Source organism: Oncorhynchus mykiss, chromosome 29 (assembly GCF_057628025.1).
Source record: "Oncorhynchus mykiss isolate SJ-2025 chromosome 29, ASM5762802v1, whole genome shotgun sequence".
In the NCBI taxonomy this organism is placed as follows: Eukaryota; Metazoa; Chordata; class Actinopteri; order Salmoniformes; family Salmonidae; genus Oncorhynchus; species Oncorhynchus mykiss.
Window position 1 is genome coordinate 23,286,910 of NC_143050.1, and position 22,041 is coordinate 23,308,950.

At 42.8% G+C, this 22,041-nt stretch overlaps 1 protein-coding gene across 9 annotated transcripts in view; it reads right to left on the minus strand.

Annotated features, from left to right (window-relative positions):
* The window catches only part of LOC110509866 (guanine nucleotide exchange factor VAV2), a 272,932-nt gene extending 256,071 nt beyond the window's left edge, over window positions 1-16,861 (minus strand). For all 9 annotated transcript variants that reach the window (XM_090226820.1, XM_090226818.1, XM_090226817.1 and 6 more), the window contains exon 1: window positions 15,590-16,861. In XM_090226820.1, coding sequence (XP_090082946.1) covers window positions 15,590-15,793 — 204 coding nt within the window. In that variant the 5' untranslated portion in view covers window positions 15,794-16,861. The remainder of the gene's footprint in view (window positions 1-15,589) is intronic.
* Between the last annotated feature and the right edge of the window lie 5,180 nt (window positions 16,862-22,041).

Sequence of the window (22,041 nt, forward strand, 5' to 3'; positions counted from 1 at the left end):
CTGGGTTGGAATGGCCCTAGCCCTCACCCTCCAATCCAACAGGTCCCAGACGTGCTCAATGGGATTGAGATCCGGGCTCTTCGCTGGCCATGGCAGAACACTGACATTCCTGTCTTGCAGGAAATCACGCACAGAACGAGCAGTATGGCTGGTGGCATTGTCATGGTGGAGGGTCATGTCAGGATGAGCCTGCAAGAAGGGTACCACATGAGGGAGAAGGATGTCTTCCCTGTAACACACAACGTTGAGACTGCCTGCAATGACAACAAGCTCAGTCTGATGATGCTGTGACACATCGCCCCAGACCATGACGGACCCTCCACTTCCAAATCGGTCCCGCTCCAGAGTACAGGCCTCGGTGTAACGCTCATTCCTTCATCGATAAACGCAAATCCGACCATCACCCCTGGTGAGACAACCGCGACTCATCAGTGAAGAGCACTTTTTGCCAGTCCTGTCTGGTCCAGCGACTGTGGGTTTGTGCCCATAGGCGACGTTGTTGCCGGTGATGTCTGGTGAGGACCTGCCTTACAACAGGCCTACAAGCCCTCAGTCTAGCCTCTCTCAGCCTATTGAGGACAGTCTGAGCACCGATGGAGGGATTGTGCGTTACTGGTGTAACTCGGGCAGTTGTTGTTTCCATCCTGTACCTGTCCCGCAGGTGTGATGTTCGGATGTACTGATCCTGTGCAGGTGTTGTTAAACGTGGTCTGTCATTGCGAGGATGATCAGCTATCCATCCTGTCTCCCTGTAGCACTGTCTTAGGCGTCTCACAGTACGGACATTGCAATTTATTGCCCTGGCCACATCTGCAGTCCTCATGCCTCCTTGCAGCATGCCTAAGGCACGTTCACGCAGATGAGCAGGGATCCTGGGCATCTTTCTATTGGTGTTTTCAATGGTCAGTAGAAAGGCCTCTTTAGTGTCCTAATATTTTCATAACTGTGACCGTCTATAAGCTGGTAGTTTAGACCATTCCACAGGTGCATGGTCATTAATTGTTTATGGTTCATTGAACACGCATGGGAAACTGTGTTTAAACACTTATTATTTGGATTTTTACGAATTATCTTTGAAGGATAGGGTCCTGAAAAAGGGACGTTTCTTTTTTTGAGTTTATCGCATACCCCTGGACATTGACTTGGTACCGGTACTATTTGTATATAGCCTCGTTATTGTATTGTGTTAAAATGACCTTTTTTGTGTGCACATTTTTCTTACTTTTTAATTCTGTTGGGAATGGGCTCTTAAGTATGCCTTTTAAAGTCAACACCTGTTGTAGTTGACATGTGACAAATACATTTGAATTGATGAATTAGATTTGAACATCAATATAAAACGAGACCCTCCTGGGCTCTCACAATGAAGGAAAGTATTTTATGGCATCCTTAATTTCCACTAAGGTGCTGCAGATGCTGCCGCTTTGTTTCAGACGTTCACGATGATAAGAACCAGGCAAGTTTTAATTCATCTTTGCGGAAGCGGAAAAGACAGGGGTGTTGGCAGGGGTGCAAGAGGCCGAAGGCCTCTAACATCTGGCTGTCAGGTTTGGTGGAGCTCTTTCTCGAAGGAAGGGGTGTCCCCCTGCTGCCTACCACAAACTCCTGCAGTTGTGTCAGAGATGTGGGGTGACAACCGCACTAGTCTTCCCCCACCCACCCCTCAGAAACCCCCCAGGACAACCAGCTGCCACGTGAAGGCAACACGTACACACACAGGCATAAAAACATACCGTACATACATACACACACATACAAATGTGTTTTGTAACACATATGCTACATGCATCGATACACAAGTGAACAAGCCAACGCTACAGAGGAATGTGGAATGATTATGTTCACTGACACGGCAGATTCTTGCTGTTTAAAATAGGTTAGTATAAGTGGACCGTTCGAGAGAAAATAGTGCTACACTACAACCTAAACACAAGGGGTGTTCATTTCATTTTCACAAAACTTCATTAGGCTATTCGGAGTTAGGGGTTTGTTTAGCATAAGGTGCTAAGCTGGATTTCGGTCCTTAATCAAATCTACAGTAAATGATGCTGGGGGTTTTAAAAAGGTTTCTTCTATGATTAGGCACAAATGGAATTTCAGCAGGGAGAATATACCATCGGTGCCAGTTCCCATGCCAGCCATTATCAGCCCGGTCTGACCATTCATCTGAGTCAAAGTTTAGCTCATTTTGTGTAGTATATGTAGTAATGTTTTCAATAGTCACACCTCCTAATGTCATTTGTGCTTGGCATTTAAACAAACACTATTAAATATCCAACAGCCAAAACACTATTACATATCCAACAGCCACACAATGCATCTGATGCCTTACTGAGCAACAAATGTGACATTAATATTGGAGTGCCAACTGCTCATTTACATGTGCCAGAGAGAGAATGTGTGATGAGCCAAAAGCTTCAGACAATAGAGCACACTGCCATTAACGAAGCCTCGCTCACTATGAGTCTTTTTTCTCCCTCAAACTTCCTCGTGTACTACCTCTTTCGTTCTACCTCAAACAAACACACACAGCTCACTCCACAAAAGCTCTTCCTTTTTCTGACATGCACACACTATTTGTGTCCAAAGCTCCTACTTCCTTAGGAGGCATTAGGAGGGGTGGCAAGTAGCCTAGTGGTTAGTGAAGCGATCCAGCAACCGGTTAGAGAGGCAAGCCAGCAAATCCTAGATGCCATTGCCTGTCGTTGTGCCCTTGAGTAAGACACTTAAACCCCGACAACAACAGCTCCCCGGGCTGCCACACCTGCATATGTAAGTTCGTCTTTCAGAGGGGTTGGGTTAAAAGCGGAAGTCAAATTTCAGTTGGACCTTGTGTGCAATTGACCAATAAAGTGATCTTAAACTAGGTCCATACTCCCAGCCACTTTCTCTCACAACCCCTTCCATCTTTCTCCATCTTACAATATCCGTTCCAAGAAACACCATTTCACTCATGCTTTTCCATTCCCTTAAAGTCCTCATTCACCCACTCCGTTTTGACTTTCTCTCTGTATGGATGTGCTGTTGAGGGTCTTGGTGAGGTCTCAGAGAGAGATGAAGTGTATGGTGAGAACATGAATGTGTCCAGACCACGCAGTTCATCATCTCAGGACGCCGTCTGGAGGTGGCGGTCAGGGCAAACGCTATCCCAGACTCCCCCAGTATACTCCACACTCAAGGTCAACCAATACAGAAGAAGAGACGGGCCACAGGATTGTGGAATAAGAGAGCAGTAGTGCGGGGTAAGGGAGCCAGAGTGGAGGTTGGAGGAAGGGGTCTCTCTCTCCCTCTCACACACATCCAAACAAAAGGGGAGTGTGAATTAAGATGTATATGACGAGTTTCAATCCAAAATGGGATAGCTCCATTTTAAGAACTGTTGGTAAATTGACATGAATTAAAAACACATGATGTGAAAGAGATGGAGTTAATATTTTTTCATCTTACCATGACATGGGCTAGTGAAAAAACAGCCATGATTTTGTTTGAAATATATTGCAAGGTCATTTTATTTTAGAGACAAATAATGAGATTTTGTGGCAAAATGCTATATAATCACTCCAAACAACAGAGCTCCAATAGAAAACGAATTGGGTTTTAGACAGTTACATGTAATAAAATTGTGATTCATGACTAAATAAATATTAAAATAATCCATTTGTTTCAACTATATTGTGCAAATATCACATAGCCGGTTTAATGTATGCAGAGGGTGAACAGTGTACATACAACGTGTGTTTTCTTTTTGGACATTTAAGCAACTTTACGTGTTTTACAGGTTTTAATAGGATGAAGCGAGGAAAGCTTATTTTGTTTGATTATATACATTTTAGGGAAGGATTTAAGGAATAATAAGGACATTGAAGTAGCGTAGCCAGACATTTGTTGGTGGGTGGGCCTGCAGAAATTTGGGTGGGCCCAAAACATTTAATAATGGGTAAATTCCAGCAATTCTGCACATTTTGCCATGGGGCAAAGAGAAAAATGTGCAGTATTAAACCTAATTCCATGAGGCTGACAGAAAAATGCGCTGTTTTAAAACAAATTTCCTGCAATTCTACACATTTTGCCTTGGGGCTGAGAGGAAAATGTGCAGTTTTATAGCTAATCTCATGCTATTCTACACACTTTGCCAGACTGAGATATATGTATTAACTTTTAAATCTAATAAATGCTCAAATATGTGTTGACTATGATAAAGGCACTGGAATATGAGCGGTCTGAGCAGTGGCATGGTGCATATAGCCATAGAAGCACAGTGTTATTCAGTGCATTCGGAAAAGACCCCTTGACCTTTTCCATATTTTGTAACGTTACAGCCTTATTCTAAAAATTATTAAATTGTTTTTTCCCCTCATCAATCTACACACAACATCCCATAATGACAAAGCAAAAACATTTTTTTATACATCTTTGCGATTACAGCCTTGAGTCTTCTTGGGTATGATGCTACAAGCTTGACACAACCCCATTCTTCTCTTCTCTGTTCAACCATTTTCAAGTCCGGGCTCTGGCTGGGCCACTCAAGGACATTCAAAGACTTGTCTTGAAGCCACTCCTGTGTTGTCTTGGCTGTGTGCTTAGGGTCATTGTCCTGTTGGAAGGTGAACCTTGGCCCCAGTCTGAGGTCATGAGCAGGTTTTCTTCAAGGGTCTCTCTGTACTTTGCTCCGTTCATCTTTTCCTCGATCCTGACTAGTCTCCCAGTCCCTGATGCTGAAAAACATCCCCACAGCATGATGCTGCCACCACCATGCTTCATAAACCTCATGTCCCAACTCTCTAAATACATGGCTCTGGATATAACGCGTTTTGGTATGAAACAAAGTATATCTCGTTTAGCAAAAAAACACATTCTAAAGCACACCTATAGTAAATGTTTCAACAGTATGAGAACACACACAATTCATACACATAGAAAGGGAACCATTAGCATTTATTTCAGATGAAAAAATGCAAATGTTAACAATTGTTGTTTATGGCATTTTGGATTCAAACCCTTCATGTGAACATCACACAAAGTTTACCCACCACCACCACCACCACCACCACCACCACCACCACACACACGACCTTGTAAAACAAGTTTATTGAAAGGACAAGCCTCCCATTAGACCACCAGTGAAACACATGACACCGTTCTGCTACGTTTAGTCGTCTGTGGTCTGTGCGGTAGTCATCGGTCTACAGACTTACAGGCTTACAGGGAAAACACAAACATTTGACAACATACCTCAAAAAGATGAACCCAGTGAGATAGAACCGAAGTGTGTCTTACAAGGAGAAGAATAAACATTACAATAACTTGGGAGGACAGCAGAATCATGAGGAAATAAATCATCTTAACAAGAAAACGTTTTCTGTCGAGAAAAGATTACATACTGAGCAATGTGTCACAGAGGACCTGGCTATGGGAGAAAAAAATACAAGAGTGACTCTTCTGTTCCGTTGTGCTGTCCTGAGGCAGGTTTAAATGCAGGAACTAAAACGGCTTTGTTCTCTCAACACAATGGCCAAAACTGTGAGTCTAACCGCATCCCTGAAGACTACTCTCTTGCGAATAAGACAACACGTTCAATAATTTGCGGTATGACTGCTGGGCGGAAAATGATCTGCTGCACTCGACTGCAGTTTCTTAATACTTCACAAGAGCTTCCAACGAGCACCTGCCCTGAGAAAAACCTCTGCAACATGAGCTCAGCACAAAAAAAGGGAAATATTTCAGCATGGGTGGAAAGAGACATGGCTGAGTGAACACGTATAAAAAAAATATTGTAAAAGCAGAAGTACTGTACTGTACCCCTCTCAGTTTCACATGGCTCTAATTTTGGCTGGTACTAGTGTACCTGCATACCCACGTGTGCTGTGCTCACCATTGTAAAAAAATTGTTACGTAACAACAGTATTGGACCTCTTCTCTGAAACGCAAAGCTCCTTGTTCCTTCTCAACAGGAGCACTGTGTGGCCTTGCAGGATCTAAACAGGGAGCTGGTCAACCACTCTCTAAACTGACTTTTGAGCTTTTGTTTCTGTTTAACAGATCCTCCTACTGCTATGGTCCTTGGCAGTGCATGTTGGTGGTTGGATTAATGGCACTGGAGATGATGGCATCTGCCCACTCACTTAACTGCTTGAAGGGGAGACACCAGGAACACAAGAACACGGAACTAATTGCACGTATCCACCAGGACAATGGAAAGGGGTTTGTAAATATTCTCGAAAATCCGTTGTTGTTAGACTCACTTGTCACTGAGACTACAATCCAAAAGACGGATTGGATTGTGAGCCTGCCAGAAAACAACCTGCTCACATAGCCTGAGTCAACAACATTCACACTGATGCATATGGGAGAACAAAATAATAGCATGTCCGAAACACAGATACATACAACTCATAACAAGTACACACAGCAAACACTGACTAAAGGTTTCCTCTTTCACCTATACGTTTGAACAAAACTAGCAAAGTCAAGCTAAGAATGCAGTGTACAGAGGGTTTGGCTGGAGAGGCAGGGGGTGTCCACAGTCCAAGCAGCGCATTGTTGAACCAGTGCATTGTTGAACCAGTGCATTGTTGAGCTCCACGAAGGTGGGGATGGGTGCGTTCTAAACTCTCTGTTCTCTGTCCAGATGTTTCTTGTTGTCTGGCTCAGCGCAGAGAAGCAGAGGGGGAGGGGATTACACAACTCTCCCTCAGTACTGAGCAGGAAGTGGGATGCAAAGGACCTCTTTTGCAAAGGAAAACACTGAAAAATGACTGAGGAAAACACCATACGAATGCACCACAAAGGGACTGTGATCAGAATATGACAGACAAGACGAAGCCGACAACTGAAACAGACTTGGCTAAGGGCTACAACTTTGAAATTAAAAGCATTGAAATATCAGGATATTTATAGGTCAAATGAGATCATATCTATGATTACAAAGTCCCACAGCTCAGTAGACATTAAAATAGTTGCATCATGCAAGTAATGCACTGTGGCTAAATGTCAGTCAAAGTCAATCTGTGTTGTAAAGTGAAAAGACTGCTTATAGTCATAGGGAATCTCGGCAGATTGAGTCAAACTTTCTTGTCCCAAGAGGCCACCATGGTGTCTGTAAATCTAAGTTGTGGAACGGGGCTGGTGTAGTTAAGGTAAATCTTTTTTTCTGCTAATGGAGGGAAAGTACATGTGGAGGGCCAGATGATCACTGAAGGTCAAACGGAGGGACATGCTCGATTTCACCGGAGAAAGCCACTAAAACTTCCTCTCAATCAGCCTCCCTCCACCTCTCTTTTCTCTCTCATGGTTCTTCTGCCTTTGTTTTCCCAGGCAGGCACTTCCAGCATTAATTCTAAATTGTTTAGTTCTCCTCCCTTCACACTCCATCGCTTTCATTATGCTAACGCCAAACTGGTGGCAGATTTATCTTTTTCTTCACCTTTTTAAATGGGAAATGGGATTGCACAAGCTTTACCTGCTGTTACATTGCCCGGGCCCACTCCTGAGAAATTGGTTTTACAGATATCATCAATCAAGGATGGACAGAACAACCTGTCTTTGTAACAGAAAACAAGGCTTTAGTCAATAGGCCTACTCTCTGAGACAAAGGATTCCTTCCTTTTCTCACTGATCGGTTATGAGTGCACACAGAGCGAAGCTACTTGATGAATGGTGAACAAACAGCAACTAAACCACAACGAAAGTGATATTGCTATCCAATGCAATGGGCAATCATCTCAACAGATTACTTCATCCATAACAGAGGATTGGAATGACCCACAGGAGATTTGACCTTTCACAGAACTCGGACTAACTTCATCATCCACACTTTGGTAAATTGACAAAGTCCTGACAGATAACAGCTACGCTTCATTTATCATTGAAAAGGTATATTAGCTATATCAAATGACTTCTCAGCTATCTGAAAACAGTCAAATGAGCTGATCTCTTCACTAACCTTGCACAACTTTATTCAAAGTGTCTCCAGCAGTAGGCTTCCTGTAACCTCCAGTGGATTGGCAGGGCCAGTGTTCGCTCTGCACCCTCCAGGATGATGCTTTGCATCTGCCTGTTCCGACTCGAAACATGGCCTTTGGGGGATTTGCCTAGGTGTCAGAAATATGACGGATACGCATGTGGAATGGACAGAGGAAATCAGAAGCCCTTTCCATAATCAACATTAACACTATAGTGAGGGGCAACTGGCAAAGGCAGAGCTCCAGAATTCAGTGGGAAGACGGCCTACTCTACAGTCTGGCTCTTTAGTATGAAATTAAGTCATAGATAAAGACAGTAAGAGTTATTACACAGGTATAAAATATAAGACAGACATTCACTGAATGGAATTTCATGTTTTGATATAATGTACTATAATAGTAGGCTAGTAAAATATTGACTCGTTTTGCCACACACTTGGATCATATTGAAAAAGTAAATGTTTATTTTGAGACCATTTCAAGAAGGATAACCACAAAACCATTGGTGGGATGGCGGCACACAGACTAAATGTGGGGGAGAGAAAATGATCCCTTCCTTCTGCTCTAGTGCTGTCCTCAACACGCTGTTCCGCTTTGTTTGGATGATTAACAAGAGAGTCAGCCGTGTAGCAGATCAATACCCAATGGCTTTTTACGGGATTGTGTCTAATGTGGTAACGCTACCTCTGTGCCCATCCTATTGTACAGCCAATTATGTGATGTGATCAATAGTCAGCCAAGAGATTAGAGGTCGACCGATTAATCGGAATGGCCGATTAATTAGGGCCGATTTCAAGTTTTCATTACAATATATTGAGCGAGGTATTTTTGGACACCGATTTGGCCAATTTTTTTTTTGGGGGGGGGCGATTTTTTTTTACACCTTTATTTAATTAGGCAAGTCAGTTAAGAACAAATTGAAATTTTCAATGACGGCCTAGGAACAGTTAACTGCCTTGTTCAGGGGCAGAAAGACAGATTTTTACCTTGTCAGCTCCGGGATTCAATTTTGCAACCTTACAGTTAACTAGTCCAACGCTCTAACCACCTGCCTCTCATTGCACTCCACGAGGAGCCTGCCTGTTACGCGAATGCAGTAGAAGCCAAGGTAAGTTGTTAGCTAGCATTAAACTTATCTTAAAAAGCAATCAACCAATCAATCATAATCACTAGTTAAGAACACATGGTTGATGATATCACTAGTTTATCTAGCGTGTCCTGCGTTGCATATAATCGATGCAATGCAGGGGGATGATTTAACAAAAGCGCATTTGCGAAAAAATCGTAAACACCAATGCCTTTCTTAAAATCAAAACACAGAAGTACACTGTATATATTTTTAAACCTGCATATTTAGCTAAAAGAAATCCAGGTTAGTAGGCAATATTAACCAAGCAAAATGTTGTCACTTCTCTTGCATTCATTGCACGCAGAGTCAGGGTATATGCAACAGTTTGGGCCGCCTGGCTCATTGCGAACTAATTTGACAGACTTTTACGTAATTATGACATAACATTGAAGGTTGTGCAATGTAACAGGAATATTTAGACTTAGGGATGCCACCCGTTAGAAAAAATACAGAACGGTTCCGTATTTCACTGAAATAATAAACATTTTGTTTTCGAAATGATAGTTTCCGGATTTGACCATATTAATGACCTAAGGCTCGTATTTCTGCGTGTTATTATGTTATAATTAAGTCTATTATTTGATATTTGATAGAGCAGTCTGAGGAGTGGTAGGCAGCAGCAGGCTCGTGAGCATTCATTCAAACAGCACTTTCGTGCGTTTTGCCAGCAGCTCTTCGCTGTGCTTCAAGCATTGAGCTGTTTATGACTTCAAGCCTATCAACTCCCAAGATTAGGCTGGTGTGACCGATGTGAAATGGCTAGCTAGTTAGCGGGGTGCGCGCTAATAGCGTTTCAAACGTCACTCGCTCTGAGACTTGGAGTAGTTGTTCCCCTTGCTCTGCATGGGTAAAGCTGCTTCGAGGGTGGCTGTTGTCGATGTGTTCCTGGTTTGAGCCCAGGTAGGGGCGAGGAGAGGGACGGAAGCTATACTGCTACACTGGCAATGCTAAATGTTAAAAGGAACCACCAACTTTCATATGTTCTCATGTTCTGAGCAAGGAACTTAAACGTTAGCTCTTTTACATGGCACATATTGCACTTTCTTCTCCAGCACTTCTTCTCCAGCACTTTGTTTTTGCATTATTTAAACTTATTGAACATGTTTCATTATTTATTTGAGGCTAAATTGATTTTTATTGATGTATTATATTAAGTTCAAATAAGTGTTCATTTAGTATTGTTGTAATTGTCATTATTACAAATAAATTAAAACAAATCGGCAGATCAAACGGTATCGGCTTTTTTTGGTCCTCCAATAATCAGTACCGGTGTTGAAAAATCATAATCGGTCGACCTCTACAAGAGATATTTCCGCTTTTGTAGCATGTTATGGTACAGGTGAAAAATCCATGGGCCCTGCAACACAGAGACACGTCTATAGAGTCTACAGTAAGTCACCACTAGGCAGTGCATCATGGGAGTGAATCATATACTTTTCCTTGGGCATGGAGATAGAGAAAATATGAAGCAGCTTATCTCTCCCCTAGAGAGGAGGAGGAGGTGTTTAGAAAGAGATAGGGAACTTCTGTTCCTCTCCCTGCAGCACTATCCAGATCCTTATCAGACTCCTCCACCACCGAATGATGCAGCCAGAATCAATCTACTGCCACAAACAAACATGGCTCCAGCAGGCAACAATACTGGATCAACAACAGCTCAACACTGAGTGAGTAATATCTGTCAATGTTGACAACAATGAATCCTGTCAGTCAGTCCAAGACACATAATCAGAAAAAGTGTCATTAAAGAAGAGAGAACTTTTAGGCGAGGGTACTCTGAGCCATCTGTTTTGTCCCGCCACACAGACGGCTCTGTACCCTTCTCTCCCTCTCTCCAGCAATCCATCCACCCATCTCTCTCTCTCTCTCCCTCCCTCTCTCTCTCTCTGTTGCCCAACAGAGCATGCTTAAAAAACAGTCAGGCTTCATTCCCCAGCACGTCCATGCTAATCACCCACAACAAGCACCCTGCAGATGGATCCCTTTAGAAACCATATGCTCGCCATAAGCATGTGTATGTCTCCCTCAGCTCTCTCTCGCTCTCTTTCTGGTATAGCGTTTAGTAGGATGTCATGTCACTAGTGATTCGGGTCAGATGGTCCTCTGCAGCGTCACAGTGAATCATTTCTCTTTGTTGGAGCCTTGGACTTGTTCTGGGTGTTTTTTTTTACTGACAAAATTGAGAAAAGCTCTGCTTTGTGAATAACACTTTCTTATTCCAAGAGAGCAGAAACAAAGCATGGATCCTTTACATGAATCAGCTTCTCCATGTCGAGATGGTTGACAATATGGAGAAAAGCTTTATCTGGAGAATGACGTGCTCTTTATTCAAGTAAGAAACACAGTATGGAGACTTGACATGACATCACCTGCTTTTTTCCTCCCTCCTTGTCACTTTGACAGCCTTGCTCTGTTCCGTGGAGTTCCCCACATTTCCAGTGAGCTCATGTTTTCAGACTACCACCACAGCAGTCCCTCAGGAATGTCCAGAGAAGAATGAAGGAACGGATTAATGTTCCAGCGCCAGCAGCCTCAATGCAGGACTTTAGCATTGTGCACAACTGTGACTGAAGACCATAGATGCCTGGTCTGGCCTGTAGCGAATTAACACTTTCCATCAGCTGAGTTTTTGTCCTGACTCGTGCATTGACTGAAAAGAACAAGTCATAACCTCAGAATAAAGCCTACCCCTATTCCCTCCTTTTCAATCCCATTAACTTTCGCTGGTGGAGTCACAGCTGTGCGACCCAGGAAGTGTTCATAACGAGGTCCATTAGTGGTATTACCTGCATCCGGCTGCCGAGGGGTCATGGGGGCAACAGTGGACCAAACGCACAGATTAAATTACCCCAGAGGGAAGGAGGTTTAACCACCATCCCCCACACCAGAGTGGTCCCAAGGGAAGCAGACATTAGGGCTGCTGGGAGGTTGGAATTGGTAGGTGGGCTGGAACTATCCATGTTATGTTCCAGTTCACATCCTTACCTTTGATCCCAGCCATCACAACAATTCCCAAGCAGGGATTTCAAAGACTGCAGGGACAAAGCTTTGGAGGTAACATCATTTGGTGTACATTAATGTTTGTATACAGGGAAATCATGAGGAAAGACTAGAATGAGTGGTTGACAGCGCTACCTAGAGAAGATATCTAAATATCCCATATCCACCATGCAAAGTCTAGTTTAAACAGTGGTAGATACACAAAAGAGGAATGTATCTAATATAATGACCAAAGACCAGACAAATAATGGTGGATAGCGATGTTTACACCATCCTCCACAGCTGTTGTATTTAAACTGGGAGAAATAAACTCAATTTATGTGAGTGGAAGTGGAAGCCTCAGTGTGTTCTCTAAAGCCCTGCGGAGTATGGAGAGACACCCCCGCTGCTCTGAGAGGAAAGCGGAGACACATCCCCAGGGCTATGCCAGTGGCAATGTAGTCTAAACAGGTACAACACACATACACACACATTCGCCTGAGTCATCACAAAGGCATTCGAAGCTGCCTCAATACCAGTTGAAAAAAAGGAAAAACAATACACAGAAGGCTCTCTCTTCAGACAGAGCCTACAGCGAGGTATTCAGGATACACAAAGCTTTGCCATGATCTCAGCTCCACCACCAAACACACAATGCTCAGAATGTATTTTACATGGCAACCTGGAGTGTGTGTTTAAAAGATTTTAGAATAGGCCTACTGTAGCTTAAAACAACAAGTAGTCTAAAAGGGCAGCCTCCTCTGTTGAGATTCAAACCAAGGTCAGTGAAACACAAGAATTGATATTCCTTGACTTGGTATGAATCAATAGAGCGTATGAATCAATAGAGCACAAAGCGGGCAGAAGTGTATGCATTGAATGGGTAAATCACAAATACAGAATGTATAACCACTGGACAAGGGTAAATAAAGAGAGTGTTTTGTGTGTGTTACAAGACAAGCCTGATAATGAGAGTAGTATGGCTGTGGGTTTAGCAAACAGTTTAAACAGACAATGACAAACTCGTTGCATTATTCAGTTGGTACCATTGGTACAAATGTTCATCTTCCACAAGTGTAACAGATTTCCATAGGGTATAATAGGAGGCTCACACACCACCACCCCTGTCATCACTTTGCCTCTACATTTTCATCACCATAACAGAAAATAGGTTCACTTATTTATTTTGATGATTTCTAACAGTCATGTTCAGAGACAGACTCAGGTACCACTTGGAGTGGTTGAGTAATCAATCTTTCGTCAAAAGCCCAAAAATATAATGGCCTCCCTTCACCTCCCCTATATTTGGCAGTGAGGCAGTGAATTAGTGTGTCCTTTACATTAGAGCACACAGCACACACACTGACCTTTTCCATGTCATAAATCACAACCCCCTGTTCTGATGCCAGGATTTTGTTTAACCTAATTTGTCACAGAGGAGCCCCCCTCCCACCCACTCTCACTGCAGCCTCACACTTGGGCTGTGGCATGGGATTGGTGGGAGGATCAAAGTGTGTCATGCAGCCCTTGTAATCATGAAACCCACTAGCTATAGAAGCACATGGTTGACTAGGCTATCACACACAAACACACACACAGAGTCAAAGAGGTCCCACATAGTGTGCCAAACATGTCAATAAGAGTATCATTTCCATCCATCATAAACCGTTTTTATGGCACTTTTGAGGTGTCTTGACACCACAATGAGGTAAGACATGTGCCGCATGCAACAATAAACGTTGTAAACAAGCCAAAGGTGTGAGAACGGCAAACACTTTTCAAACAAAATGGAGTTGGATGGGAAGAAAGCCATTCAACCCCACCTCCTTCAGTGAATGAATATCAACAGATAGGAACCCATCATCCATTTACTGTGGCCATTTTACTGACCTCTCACCATAACCGAATGGCAGTTGTTCAGTAGTCTTTTTTTAGGACAGGGATCAAGATGAATCACAGTTAAAATAGATCTATGCCACAACCCAGTTTCTGTCCGCTGAGCCATTTATGTAAACCTCAGAAGGCCGTGGTTAAGCACGCCCTCATTTTGGAATGGGGGACCAGGATGAACTGTGATGACAATATGGGGTGACACCAGCTCTGAGGATGTGAGGCACACCACACACAGACACATTATCACATCGAAGTGAGGGGGGCACGTGTTATGAAAAAGTTGCTTAATATGCTGAGGTTAGTACTCAACTAAGCAGCAAGCCACATTCCAAAACTGACTTGAGCTTTCTGCCCACTCAACTGTGTTGACACAAAGCCATATGCCCTAACCACTGGGCAAAAACGGGTTGAAACAACGTGGTTTCCATGTCATTTCAACCAAACAATTGAATTCAACATGGTTGACAACAACCAAAATGTAAATCAAAACTAGACGCTGAACTGAGGTCTGTGCCCAGTGGGTAGTTTCCCCTCAACTTCAAACCAACCAACAGTCTCCTGCCTCAACACTCTCCTACCAGTCTCTTCCACTTTGCACCTGAGTCACAGAATAAATGAAAACCTCTCAAATAGTTTGGTTTATCTGACCACATACCCTCTTCAGTATTACCACGGGCCTATCGAGGCCATGTGCTAACCAAGCCTTAGTAAATGTTCCACTGAACTATAAAAAGCTGCTGGTGCACTGCAGACACACCTTTCACTCGCATGGCAATTATTACATGTTTCTAATTGTAGCTTATGTTAGAATAATTTAAGTCAATTAAACATCATGCAATGCAATATTATGGCCCCTGTGGGTTGTGGAGGACATCTGGAACTATCAGTAGTGCTCAACAGTGACACCCATTGATTGCAAGAAAGTACACATTTGGGCAAAACTGTACAACACTTCCTCCTGTACAGTTGTGCTGTGGACTGTGGAAAACTGTACAACACTTCCTCCTGTACAGTTGTGCTGTGGACTGTGGAAAACTGTACAACACTTCCTCCTGTACAGTTGTGCTGTGGACTGTGGAAAACTGTACAACACTTCCTCCTGTACAGTTGTGCTGTGGACTGTGGAACTGTTGCATGATTATTGAATGTGAACACTGAGCAAATTGCACTCTGAATAACTATTTATGCATGCAAAGACTGTTTCAAAACCAGTTGCATGAAAGGCAGGTTAACCATTTACCAATAATGACAGTGATATGCCAGTAACATAGGCCTTAGTGCTGTGTATATAGCTAATTGATCCCTGGGGCACTGACCTATGCAGTTGTATAATGCTATGCTACACGTTTTCATGAGGCTAAGAGAAATATTGCAGTTTTAAAGCTAATTTCCTGCTATTCTACACTTTTTCTTGCCACAGAACCGATTTTTTTTACTGTTTTGTAGCTCATCTTATGCTTTTGTTCACATTTTGTCATGAGGCTGAACGAAAACGTTGCAGTTTTAAAGCTAATTTCCTGCCATTCTACACACTTTGCTATATGCTATCTGGGAGGGCAACCTCCATGGAGGCCATGGGGCACGTGCCCCGCGTGCCCGTTCGGTAAACCGCGCGACCTTGACATACCTGGGACATCTGGGGTCTGAAGTTGATCTCCTTTAGGTCCACAGACCCCGGTGACAGGTTGTGCAACATCTGGCACAAGAGCACTCCGTCTCGTAGCGCCTGTGCCAAGTCGAACACAGCTGCAGAAGGCCACACGACCCGGTGGTTTGGGGGCAAAACCTTGCAGTCTATCAACCACCGCCCGCATTGCCTCCACTCCTCCATGTCAGCTTGGGGGGAGAGTTCCACAACCAAATTCGACAGCCGCCTCAGTGTGCAAAATTCAGCCTTTTCCAGCGCGCAATGGAAGCAATACTTCCACCAGTGTTGAAATCCAAATCTTAATGAAAATGTTATTAGTTATATTTTTCTCCACGTAATAGTGAAACTGATAACTTTATAAATACGGTAAAATAATGTTCCACTTTAGATTTCCGATTAAGTTTCTATTATTTGCTCCAGCTCACAATTTGTCCAGCTCGGTTCAAATAGACTATGTTCAGTGCAGAATAGTCAGAATATGTCCAGCTCAGTCTTTTGGATAAGTTTCTGACCAAAAACATGTATAAATTGACGACAAAAAATTGAATAAAGTTGATGTAATGCGTAAATTCCCTTCTAAACAGACAGACCAATGTGAACTACCGGGAACACACATTTCCTTTTCTTCATTCTCAAAGTTGGTTTTGCATATCCAAACGGTGTTGAACAGTATAATAATAATATGTGCCCCAATCTCTTCTTTTCTTGTGTATTAAAGCCTACGAAATTTCACTTTTGAACCTATTGTGCAAGCATGCTGTCCAAAACCGATGTCTCCGGAAAAAATACTTTGAACAGCTATGGGAATCTTTTCAGTTCTGACACTGCTTACAGAGCGACATTCCGTTGTTTTGCGTAGCAACCCAGAGTTTCTAGTTGTTCAGAGCTTCTCTATACACTGTCCTATGCTGCTCTGATATATAACAATTGCATATCAATGTAAAACACGATGGTAAATCAAATGTCCCTTCTTACGACGCCCCACTCAACATCCAGCCTATCCACAATGCACTCGAAAACAGATTTCACTAACTCCAACAGAAACATGTATAGAAAAAAAATCACGTCGTTCTCGTCATTCTTAGAATGCCAAACACCCACAAAGAAACGTTTAGAAATGATCCAATAAATCGTTTCTATGTTGTTTCTTGTTTCTTCCTTGTCTTCTCCCTCCTCTTTTTCGTACGGATTGCGATGTTTTACCAGCCTGGTCTCACAGACTTCAAGTAACATAGTAAACGTAAATCTGGTACACTCAAATTAGTGGTATATGTTACATTTGTAGGGTGGTTGGTCGGGTGGATGGGTGGGCATATACTGCAAACATCTGGCAACCCAACCTGGTCTCAAAGCATTTCGAATGATTCTGTATGTAAATTCGAGACTACATTCAGCAAGATATGTTACGAATTACAATTGTATGATATGTTACAAAATTGCTAAACCTACAATATGTTACAAATTTGCTAAATGTATGATATGTTACAAGTTCCAATTTGTTGTTAGCTAGGTGGCAAGGGCTCAGGGTTAAGTTTAGGGTTAAGTTTAGGAGTTAGGTTAAGGGGTTAATGTAAGGATTAGGGGCAGTAGCGGTTTGTGGGCAAAATCATGGGGATACCAAGCCAGAAAAAAGTCAAAACATATGTGTTGTGATAAATGTGTTGTTTGCTCTCTAACCTGTTAGTTCATATGACTTGTGACCATGATATAGGCCTAAGACTTCAGGAGACAATAGAGGGAGCATCCCCATCGCCGGGGCCGCAGTGCAGAAGGTGAAATGCTTCAAGCTCCTTGACGTACACATCACTGACAATCTGAGATGGTCCACCAACACAGACAGTGTAGTGAAGAAGCGCAACAGTACCTTCTTTTGCCTAGGCCCCTAAGACCCTCACCGCCTAGCATGGCAACTGCACCGTCTGCAACCGCAGGGCTCTCCAAAGGTTGATGCGGTCTTCCCAACACATCAGCGGGGGCGCACTGCCTGTTCTCTAGGACATCTACAGCACCCGCTGTCACAGGAAGGCCAAGAAGAACATTGAGGACCCCAGCCACCCGAGCCACTGCCTGTTCACCAGCTATCATACAGAAGGTCAGTACAAGTGTATCAACGCTGTGTGACTGAAAAACAGATTCTATCTCAAGGCCATTAGACTGTTAAATAGCCATCACTAGCCAGCCTCCACCCTGCACTCTGCCCTGAACTTAGTCACTGTCACTTGCCGGCTATCGTCCGGTTACTGAACCCTGCACCTTAATGGCTTCTGCCCAATGTTGATAGACATTGAACACTGATCACTTTAATAATGGAACACTGGTCACTTTAATAATGTTTACATACTGTTTTACCATTTAATATGTACAGTGTATTCAGAAAGTATTCAGACCCTTTCACTTTTTCCACATTTTGTTACGTTACAGCCTTAATCAGAATTTTTTCTCCTTATCAGTCTACACACAATAACCCATAATGACAAAGCAAAAACAGGTTTTAAGAAATGTTAGAAAATTAATTAAAAATAAGAAACAGAAATAGCTTATTTACATAAGAATTCAAACCCTTTGCTGTGGGACTTGAAATTGAGCTCAGGTGTATCCTGCTTCCATTGATCATCCGTGAGATGTTTCTTCAACTTGATTGAAGTCCACCTGTGGTAAATTCTATTGATTGGACATTATTTGGAAAGGCACACAGCTGTATATATAAAGTCCCACAGTTGACAGTGCATGTCAGAGCAAAAACCAGGCCATGAGGTCGAAGGAATTGTCCGTAGAGCTCAGAGACAAGATTGTGACGAGGCACAGATCTGGGGAAGGGTATCAAAACATTTCTGCAGCATTGAAGGTCCCCAAGAACACAGTGGCCTCCAGCATTCTTAAATGGAAGAAGTAAGGACTCTTCCTAGAGTTGGGCGCCCGGCCAAACTGAGCAATCAGGGGACAAGGGCCTTGATCAGGGAGGTGACTAAGAAGCTCCCAGAGTTCCTCTGTGGAGATGGGAGAACTTTCCAGAAGGACACCCATCTCTGCAGCACTCCACCAATCAGGCCTTTATGGTAGGTTGCGTGGCCAACTGAAGCCACTGCTCAGTAAAAGGCAAAGAACAGCCCGCTTGCCAAAAGGCACCTAAAGGACTCTGACCATGAGAAACAAGAATATCTGGTCTGATGAAACCAAGATTGAACTCTTTGGCCTGAGTGCCAAATCAAATTGAATTTTATTTGTCACATGCGCCGAATACAACAGCTGTAGGCCTTACTGTGAAATGCTTACTTACAAGCCCTTAACCAACAACGCAGTTCAAGAAATAGAGTTAAGAAAATATTTACCAAATTAACTAAAGTAAAATATAAAATAAAGTAACAATAAAATATCAATAACGAGGCTCCACAGAGGGGGTATGTCAATGTGCAGGGATACAGGTTAGTCGAGGTCATTTGTACTGTACATGTAGGTAGGGGTAAAGTGACTTTGAAATAAACAGCGAGTAGCAGCAGTGTAAAAACAATGTGGGGGGGTCAATGTAAATAGTCCGGGTGGCCATTTGATTAATCATTCAGCAGTCTTATGGCTTAGGGGTAGAAGCTGTTAAGGAGCCTTTTGGACCTAAATTTGGCGCTCCGGTACCGCTTGCTGTGTGGTAGCAGAGAAGACAGTCTATGATTTGGATGACTGTAGTCTTTGACAATTTTTTGGGCCTTCCTCTGACACCGCCTAGTATATAGGTCTTGGATGGCAGGAAGCTTGGCCCCAGTGATGAACTGAGCCGTACGCAGTACCCTATGTAGAACCTTGCGGTTGGATGCCGAGCAGTTGCCATACCAGGCGGTGATGCAACTGGTCAGGATGTTCTCGATGGTGCAGCTGTAGAGCTTTTTGAGGATCTGGGGACCCATGACAAACTTTTTCAGTCTCTTGAGGGGTAAAATGTGTTGTCGTGCCCTCTTCACGACTGTCTTGGTGTGTTTGGACTGTGATAGTTTGTTGGTGATGTGGACACCAAGGAGCTTGAAACTCTCGACCGCTCCATTGCAGCCCCTTCGATGTTAATGGGGGCCTGTTCGGCACTCCTTTTCCTATAGTCCACAATCAGCTCCTTTGTCTTGCTCACGTTGAGGGAGAGGCTGTTGTCCTGGCACCACACTGCCAGGTCTCTGACCTCCTCAGCTATATGCTGTCTCATCGTGGTCGGTGATCAGGCCTGCCCCTGAGGGGTCCCAGTGGCGGATGTGATCCCCTGAGGGATCAATGTGGCGGATGTGTTGTTAATAAACCTTACCACCTGGGGGCGGCCCATCAGGAAGTCCAGGATCCAGTTGCAGAGGTAGGTGTTTAGTCCCAGGAACCTTAGCTTAGTGATGAGCTTTGTGGGCACTATGGTGTTGAATGCTGAGCTGTAGTCAATGAACAGCATTCTCACATAGGTGCTCCTTTTGTCCATGTTGGAAATTGCATTGTGGAGTGCGATCGAGATTGTGTCACCTGTGAATCTGTTGGGGCGGTATGCGAATTAGAGAGGGTCTAGGGTTTCCGGGATGAAGCAAGGTAAGACATGCCAGATTATTTGAAGTAAAGTAAAACGTTCAGGTTTCACACAATTATACTGCCTCAAGCTCACATTGCAAAGCTATAGGCAGGGTTTGTTTTTGCATCCGAATGGCGAATGGGAGGCACACTTTATGAGTTGAGATTGAGAAATAAAAATAGCTCCTTTTTAATCGTGGCCACCAAAGTTTTCAACACGTGATTGCATTTAGAATTGTTATTTTTTGCTCAATGACTGGGCTTACAAAAGCAGGTTTCACTCCAGTAGCCTACAATCTTTTTGAGGAGCTACTCTCGCGCTGTCTGACAGGAATAGGCTATTCCACTCGTCAAACTAGGCTCTGTATGATGTGCATGTGTAATAAATGTTGACTAACGAAAATACACAAGTGCCAATTTAATTACACAAAATTATAGACCGATAAGCATGACTGGTCAAATGTATTTTCAGCGGCTAACCAATTAACGGTTAACCGTTAACATTTCTATGTAGCTAACATGCTAAGTAGTTGCAAAGTAGCTAAAAAGTAGTTTTAGTAATGCCACTTTAAATAATGCCACTGTAATAATGTTTACATATCTTACTTTACTCATATCACATGTATATACTGTATTTTATATAATCTACTGCACCTTGCCTATGCCACTCGGCCTTCACTCATCCATATATTTATATGTACATATTTTCATTCACCCCTTTAGATTTGTGTGCATTAAGGTAGTTGTTGGCAATTGTTAGATATTATTTGTTAGATATTACTGCACTGTTGGAATTAGAAGCACAAGCATTTCGCTACACTGGCATTAACATCTGCTAACCATGTGTATTGATTCGATTTGTTAAATAGTTGCTTATTAGCTAAAATGCTAAAGTTGTCCGTGATGAGATTCAAACATGCAACCTTTGGGTTGTTAGACGTTTGTGTATACGCTCACCCATCCACACTGAACAACCACCTTCCTTTTGTTTTTGCCCTAAGTAACTTTCTGTGTTATGTAACCATACCAAACATAACATACTAATTTGAGTGTCCCAGATGTACTTTAACTGTGTTATGTCTAGTCTATGAGACTAGGTTGAGCAACCAAAAGTTTGCTGTGATGTTGAATGTGGTTTCGGGTGGATCTTATCAAAGACAACTTTAGCATTTTTAGCTATTTTAGAAACTACCTACTACTTTTTAGCTACTTTGTAAATACTTAGCATGTGAGCTAAACCTTCCCCTAACCTTAAACCTTAACCTTACTTCGAACCTTAACCTTAAACCCTAACCTAGCTAATGTTAGCCACCTAGCTAACGTTAGCGTTAGCCACTACATATCAAATGTTTACAAATTCATAACATATGGTACGAATTGCAATTTGTAACATATTGTATGAATTGCAATTCGTAACATATACGAATTGCAATTCATAACATATAATATGAAATTGATCATCGACATCCACAAATGAATAAACACCGTACGAAACGTATCATATTTATTGGAGTGTGCCGTTTTTAAGTTTACTATGTTACGTCTACCACTGAATCCAGGTTGGTTTTGCAGTCACACTCCCCGCCATGCTATTAAAAGGGTTTGAGAGAGCGTGAATACCCATCGCGGTAGAGGGCTGCGATGTTGAATGTGGTTTCGGGTGATTCTGGTTATGCACCCTCACGTGTGGTAATGATTTTTATATGAAGGAAACTTCAGCTAAAGTATGGATTATTACTCCAAGTTGGTTGCATTGCCATGACAAAAGTGAGAGCCATGCAATAAAGAAGAAAAGAAAATGACAATGCCTTTGATGTGTGTGGCGCTAATTGAGCAGGGGCTCTTTCTTGTTTCACTGGTCACAACAACAAAAATATGATCACTATGATCTTCTATCTTGAATCGTT